General features: G+C 64.6%; 3 protein-coding genes across 3 annotated transcripts in view; 2 read left to right on the forward strand and 1 right to left on the reverse strand.

Annotated features, from left to right (window-relative positions):
- Window positions 1-84, forward strand: part of MNEG_10447 (hypothetical protein) — a gene marked incomplete at both ends in the record, with an annotated part of 2,548 nt that extends 2,464 nt beyond the window's left edge. The window contains one exon of the mRNA XM_014041079.1: window positions 70-84. Coding sequence (XP_013896533.1) covers window positions 70-84 — 15 coding nt within the window. The remainder of the gene's footprint in view (window positions 1-69) is intronic.
- A 661-nt stretch (window positions 85-745) lies between these two features.
- On the reverse strand, window positions 746-2,064 carry MNEG_10448 (Glycine cleavage system H protein; the record flags this gene model as incomplete). Its single annotated transcript, XM_014041080.1, has 4 exons — window positions 746-859; window positions 1,107-1,184; window positions 1,463-1,644; window positions 1,977-2,064. 4 exons carry the CDS (start codon window positions 2,062-2,064, stop codon window positions 746-748), a joined length of 462 nt encoding a protein of 153 aa, XP_013896534.1.
- A 3,678-nt stretch (window positions 2,065-5,742) lies between these two features.
- MNEG_10449 (hypothetical protein) lies at window positions 5,743-6,255 on the forward strand (the record flags this gene model as incomplete). The annotated part of the gene is made up of 1 exon (XM_014041081.1): window positions 5,743-6,255. The coding sequence occupies one exon, from the start codon at window positions 5,743-5,745 to the stop codon at window positions 6,253-6,255; it is 513 nt and encodes a 170-aa protein (XP_013896535.1).
- Between the last annotated feature and the right edge of the window lie 47 nt (window positions 6,256-6,302).

Below are 6,302 nucleotides of genomic sequence, written 5' to 3' on the forward strand. Positions count from 1 at the left end.
CCGCCATTGCGCGCGCACTGATGGATCCCCCCCTGCTGTTTCCACCAACGCCTGTGCCCCCCCCCCCAGGGCTACTGGGAGTGATGGGCCGCCACACCCAGGGCGCCGGCCCAGGCCCCCGCACCAACAGCCACCGCACCATCGCCAGGCAACCGCTGCGCCACGCCCACTCAGCACAGTCTGCACCAGCGGCGCGGCAGCTCGTGCTTCCCCTGCCCTAGCTGGGAGCCGCCAGGCCCACGCCCGCCACGCCCGAGCATGAACTGCGCTTCGGGCCTTGTGTGCCCGTCTGTAATTAGCCAAGCCGCAGTGAGCAGCCAAGTGCTTGGCGTGTCATGTCCCTTGTCCAAGATGCCATGCCTATGGGTCAAGAATTTTACATGCAGCCCAGCCTAATCATGTGTTTGCGTCAGCGCGTCAGGCCCCAACGCCCGCCGCCGCTGCTGCTGCTGTTAGGCGCGGCGGCCGCGCAGCTGCGCCAGCGAAATAGCGGCACCGCGGGCGAGGGCGCCTGCCTGCTCGCCTCCGCGGTGGCCGCCGTTAGTGCAGCTGCTGCAATGAGCCCACAAGCCGTGCGCGCGCCGTTGCCCCGCTCGTGAGCGAGCCGCCAAGCAACCGCCCGAGCGTCCACCCAGGGCGCGCGGCCCTGCAGTGAGGAGCCCTCCGCCGCGCCCCTGTGCGCCCGGCGCGTCGCGCACGCGCGCCGCCGCTGCCGCCGCCGCCGCCGCTGCCGCCGCTGCGTGGCTCAGTGCTCGCAGTGCTTCTCGTAGGCGGCCGCGTCCATGAGCGAGTCGACCTCCCCCTTGTCGCTGAGCTCGATCTTCATGATCCAGCCGCTGCCGTAGGGCTCCTGGTTGATCTGCGCCGGGGTGCGGAGGGCGGGCGGGGGTAGTGCAGGGGTGGGGTCGGGTCAAGCAGGGTGCTGCTCCACGCAGGAGACAGAGTGCGTGACGCGTGATGCAGCGCCGACAGGGCGACCAAACAGGCAGTCGTTCGCGTTTGCAGGCATGCACAAACACACAACCGCATGTGCGCACGCTCCCTCATGCATGGTCACAATCACAAGCACAAGGACGCCCGGCCCGCATGTGGGGCGCCCCACTCACCGCGCCGGCTTCCTTCACCAGCGCCTCGTTGACGGCCGTCACGGTGCCGCTGAGGGGCGCGTACACGTCGCTGGCCGCCTGCGCGGCGGAGGCAGATGCCCGGGCCACAGGCAGCGCATTGTTGGCTGAGGTGCGGCCAGGGTCGGCGACGGCTTTGCGCACCCCCGTCGCACGTCATCTGCCTCGTTGCGCGTGGCAGCCGGCTGCCTGTGTACCGAGCCACGAAGCTGCGCCCCCCCCAGCGGGCCAGCAGGGCGGCCGCGCTGCGCTGCTCCACGAAACGCCCTTCTCCCTGCCAACCGCGAGCCCCCTGGCCCCGCCGGAGCCGCAGCAGCCGCCCCTAGCGCCCCGCTCACCTTAACCGACTCGACGACGCCAAAGGTCTCCCCCTTGGTGACCGTGGACCCGACCTCTGGCAGCTCAACATACACCACATCCCCCAGCTCGCTCTGCGCGTGGTCCGAGATGCCAATGGTGGCGGTGTCGCCCTCCACCTTGGCCCACTCGTGGGAGGCCGCATACTTGGCCTCGGGGAGGACTGAGGAGGGGGCGCGTGTGGCGGCGGGCGGGGAGGGGCATGGGAGGGTGGGACGGCGCGGCGCGGCGCGGCTGGTGGGGGAGGTGCTGCGAAAGTGCCCGGGCGCGATGCATTGGCGGGCAGGTGCGCGAGGCGCCGGCGCTGCCCGGGAACGAGCATTGCTTTCGCAGTCCTGTTGTGTATGTGTTTCAAGGAGGCCGCCGTTTTCGCGCGGAGTGTGAAGCTTGTCCGCGCCCCATAGCAAACACGGCACGCCCCTTGCGCTGAGCCAACAGATCTGAAACATGCTAGAGACTTCTACGTCAGTGCCCCATTGCCGCTGGCTGCCTCACCCGAGGAGAACGCCCGGGTCACGGCACCGAACTGGGCGCGCAGGCCCCACTGGAAGCCTGCATTGCTGGCGAGCGCGCGGAGAGCCATGTTTGCACGATCGGGCAGGGCGGTACCGCAGGGAAATGCGCGTTTGATCTGCGCGTGAGTCCTCCAACACCAACCGCGCGCCGCCCTGGCTTCGGCCCGGGTGCCGAGGGGGTCAGTGCAGCCTCCACCGTTGCGGTGTCGTTCTATCATAGCAGCATCAACACTATTGGTTTTTACACCCATACTTGGCTGTGATGATTTTCCTGCAATTCTAAACAGCAAGAATGGGGAGTCGCTGCCTCGGTCAACAGTTGGGTCTAACAACGGATGCTTGCTTGGGCCATGCATGCGGGGGATGCGCAGCGTATGAATGCGACATCCCGTTGTCGCGCAGTAACCACCCTGTACTTTGTGTGCGTCGCGAAATTTCCCCAAAGCCAGTCTGACGATTTCATTCGCTGCCACTCATGTGTTGGCCGCTACCTGCTGAGCTGCACCGGAGCTGAACACAACGCAGTCAACCAGATTCATGGATGCCAGGTTTTATAGCAGCACGGGGCACAAAGTATGCAAACGGGTGCTTTGGAGTGATTCCTCATAGCAATGGCGCACCTGGGACTAGCACCGGGGCAGCGACGGCGGCACGGCTGCCATGCACCCTTGAAGATGGAGCAGGTGCGGCGGCGCAGCAGTGGAGCGCGCGGCCAACATGCGCAGTTGCGACCGTGCTCCAGCTTGCTTGAGTGGAACACATCATATTGATCATCCAATGTTCTTGGCATATTAGCGCTTTCAAGAGCGCAGCAAGCGCAGCCACAGGCGAAGGTACAGAGCAACTGCGTGGGCTGGGCACTGCTTGATCACCTCCATACGTGTTCCGCGGCGAGCAATTTTGCATACCTAGATAACCTAGAACTCTTGGATTAGTATGCGGTGTTATCAGGCCCTAAAAGTTTGAAGTGGCGATCTCGCGCGCACTGATTGAATGTTTGATGTGCAGCCTGTACCGTATGCGCACGCGCGGCGCAAGGCTCGAACGAGGGCCAGCAGCTGCGCCGTCCACACACTGCCGGCACAATCTTGCCCACAAGCCACTTATAAATGGGGATAGCGGGCAGGTCAAAAGGCAGGGCAGCGCCAGGGCCAGGCTTGCCGCCGTTGCCACCATTGCCGCCAGTGCGGCTACTGCTGCCTGCCACTGAGGCTGTGGAAGCCGGTACCGGCAAAGAGGGCGCCTGGGGTGCAGCCGCCACGACTGGGAAGGGCACCGCCGTTGTCGCGGCAAGCGCCGGCTGCAAGCGCTGCGCAACCTCGCCACGCGGGCGAGATCACTCCCCTACCGGATCGCTGAGCCCAGCGCCTGCGACTGCAGCTCTATTGAATTTAAACAGCGCTGTTGGGGCACCCGGCTTTAGGTTTAAGCTCGTTTTGCCTTTGACACCGTTTGCATGCCGGCACAAGCAGCCAACCAACTATGCTGTTGGTGCATGCAGCTACGTGGCAGCTGGCTTTCGGTCTTACGCTTTCCTCTAGGGCTGCTTGAGTAATCAGACTGAAACTGTTGAGTGTGGCTGGTTTGCAACATTGCCGCCGCTTTCCTCACGCCTTATATGGCAGCGCCGCATATGTGTGCCGCCAAATTTCTGTGATCAGTCATGGGTGGACCATACACAGCGTGTGTTCGGTCGGCATCTCTGTCAGTCAGCTGTGAAGCTCATCTCGCATGCGCACACGCGCTTGTGCAGTGGATGCATCAGAGCAGCATGTGATGTGTTGTGATGGCACGGGCCGGGTCTGAGGTTTGGCCGTGGCTGCCGGGGTTCGAAGGTGCGATCGCGTGGTGGCCGCCGCCGTTTGGTTGGTTGGTTGTTCGATCGTGCAGATGCTGCCTGCGTGCGTGTATGCGCGTGTCCTGAAAGGGGTGGGGGGCGCTTGGCATTCTGTAAGCAGATCCGAGGCGGGCGCTCGGCGCGCTTTGCGCGCACGCAACTGCAGAGCCGGGTGTCCCGATCGGCGCGCGTCGAGCGCGCACGCGCAACCCCGACCGTGCGCGCTGCGGCGGCCCCCTGGTCAGCGCGCCGCACGCCCTCCTTTTCCGAGGTCCCGCGCCCGGCTGCCACGCCCTGCCCTGCCCTCGCCGTGTTTTTGATGTGCATCACAGTGCCCCCCATTCACACCTCTGCGGCCGCCTCAAACAGCGTGTCTGCCGGCGTCGCCGATGATCCACGGCCTCGCATCAACCCGCAGCTTGCGCGAAGCACATGCGTGTGTGTGTGTGAGCGAGAGTACGGCGCTGTGTCAGCTCTGAGCATTTGCGAGTTCAGCAGCGTCACGGGGATGCAAACAGACCAGGAGCAGTGAGTGCCCGCAGCGGTCCAGGCGCCACGGTGATGGCGCAGTCCGAGTGCGCGGGTTGCGCGTAACAGAATCGTATCCCTTCAAAGCACCAGCTCCGCGCGTCGGGGCAGCCGCGAGGAGAGGCAGAGACCGTTTTCGAAGGCGCGAGGAGAGCGGGCCGGCTCCTTTCAGTTCCAGTTCCAGCTCCTTTTAGTTCCAGTTCCAGCTCCTCCCAGTTCCAGTTCCAGCTCCTTTCAGTTCCAGTTCCAGCTCCTTTCAGTTCCAGTTCCAGCTCCTTTCAGTTCCAGTTCCAGCTCCTCCCAGTTCCAGTTCCAGCAAATAACGCTCCACCAGATCCAGTTCCAGATCCAGTTCCGGCTCTAGCAGGCTCTTTGTCGGCGCGGGTGTGATCTTGACTCGAGGCGGTCTAGTCGGCGGGGCAGTCCGGGCGTCATATAGAGGATATTAATATGAATAATGTGTCAATATAAGCGATGGATGCGTGTACGGCGGTTGATGGCATCAGAGCATCCCGGACTGTTCGGTGACAAGTGTGTATTAGTGATCGACCGGCCCCTGAGACCCCTGCGATGCACTTTCAACAAGGGAGACGGGTGTGCTGCGCTAAATAGGTTCTAGTTCATGCCACTCCTGCCTGACTGGCGCGACAGCAGGCTGGTCATCACCGGCACCGCTGCTCAGCTGCACCACGAGTCTACATGACAATGCATGGGAGGGATGCGCATTCAAGGCCGTCAAGTGCAGTGATAGCTGGTGTATTTACCATCCACAGCACCCTCGTGTGGCTGCTGCGACAGAATCACACACATGGCTGCGTGTAGTGCATGCACTCCTCTAGCGATATCCGGCACCCCCCTGCCCCCCTGGCCGGCGCAAATCTACGGCGCTCTCTGTCCACTCTTTCTGGTGCGCTTCATGCACCCAAGCAGTACGCAATCAATGATACTCGCTCGTGTGCATGGCCGATGACTATTGGTATCACGCCGGATTTGTGCACTGGCATGGAGTGCAGATTGCTGTCGCTGGATTCTGAGCTGATTGGCAGTTTCGTCATTAGGCATGCGCCAGACACTTGCTCTCTGTCATCAGCGGGGGGCCAGTAGTGAAGTGCGATATTGGCCTGCCTGCTGGCGGAGTGCGGCCACATGCAAGGGATGGACCGCAATGCAGTAGTCGCGGCGGGATGGTGCATAACACCGTGCTCGCTGCAGCTCTCCCCCCAACTAGCGGCGGAGGACTGATAACACCAAATCCACAGCCAGCAACGAAGCAAAGACCCGTCAATGCCGCGCCTTTTCTTTTGCAATTCGCTGCAAAAGCATCTCAGTGCGGTGGTTGCTGGTTCTTGCGCGGTACTTGTCCACTTCATACTCGGCCGCAATGCTGCCGCTGGTGCGCCCTTCTTGCGGCGTCGCGCCCGTGCCGCCGCCGCCGCCGCCCTTGCCCCCCTCCCGACCCCTCGACCGCGAGCGGCTGCGCACCCTGCCGCGCGAGGCGCTGCGGCGGCGGTCGCTCGCGCTGCCGCTGCGCCCCCTGTCGCGTCGGGGCGACGTCGGGCGGCGCGGCTCGCCGCCGCGGCCGCCGCCGCCGCCCTTGCCCCCCTCCCGACCCCTCGACCGCGAGGGGCTGTGCACCCTGCCGCGCGAGGCGCTGCGGCGGCGGTCGCTCGCGCTGCCGCTGCGCCCCCTGTCGCGTCGGGGCGACGTCGGGCGGCGCGGCTCGCCGCCGCGGCCGCCGCCGCCGCCCTTGCCCCCCTCCCGACCCCTCGATCGCGAGCGGCTGCGCACCCTGCCGCGTGAGGCGCTGCGGTCGTGGCGGATCTCGTGCCTGCGCCGGTCTCCGCGTCCCTCTGAACGATGCTGGCCGTCTGGTGGGGAGCATTCCCCTCGCTGAGCTGTGGGGGAGCCGGACGACAGGGGAGGGGCGTGTGGGTGGCTGCC

This window comes from Monoraphidium neglectum (genome assembly GCF_000611645.1).
Source record: "Monoraphidium neglectum strain SAG 48.87 unplaced genomic scaffold scaffold02318, whole genome shotgun sequence".
In the NCBI taxonomy this organism is placed as follows: domain Eukaryota; kingdom Viridiplantae; phylum Chlorophyta; class Chlorophyceae; order Sphaeropleales; family Selenastraceae; genus Monoraphidium; species Monoraphidium neglectum.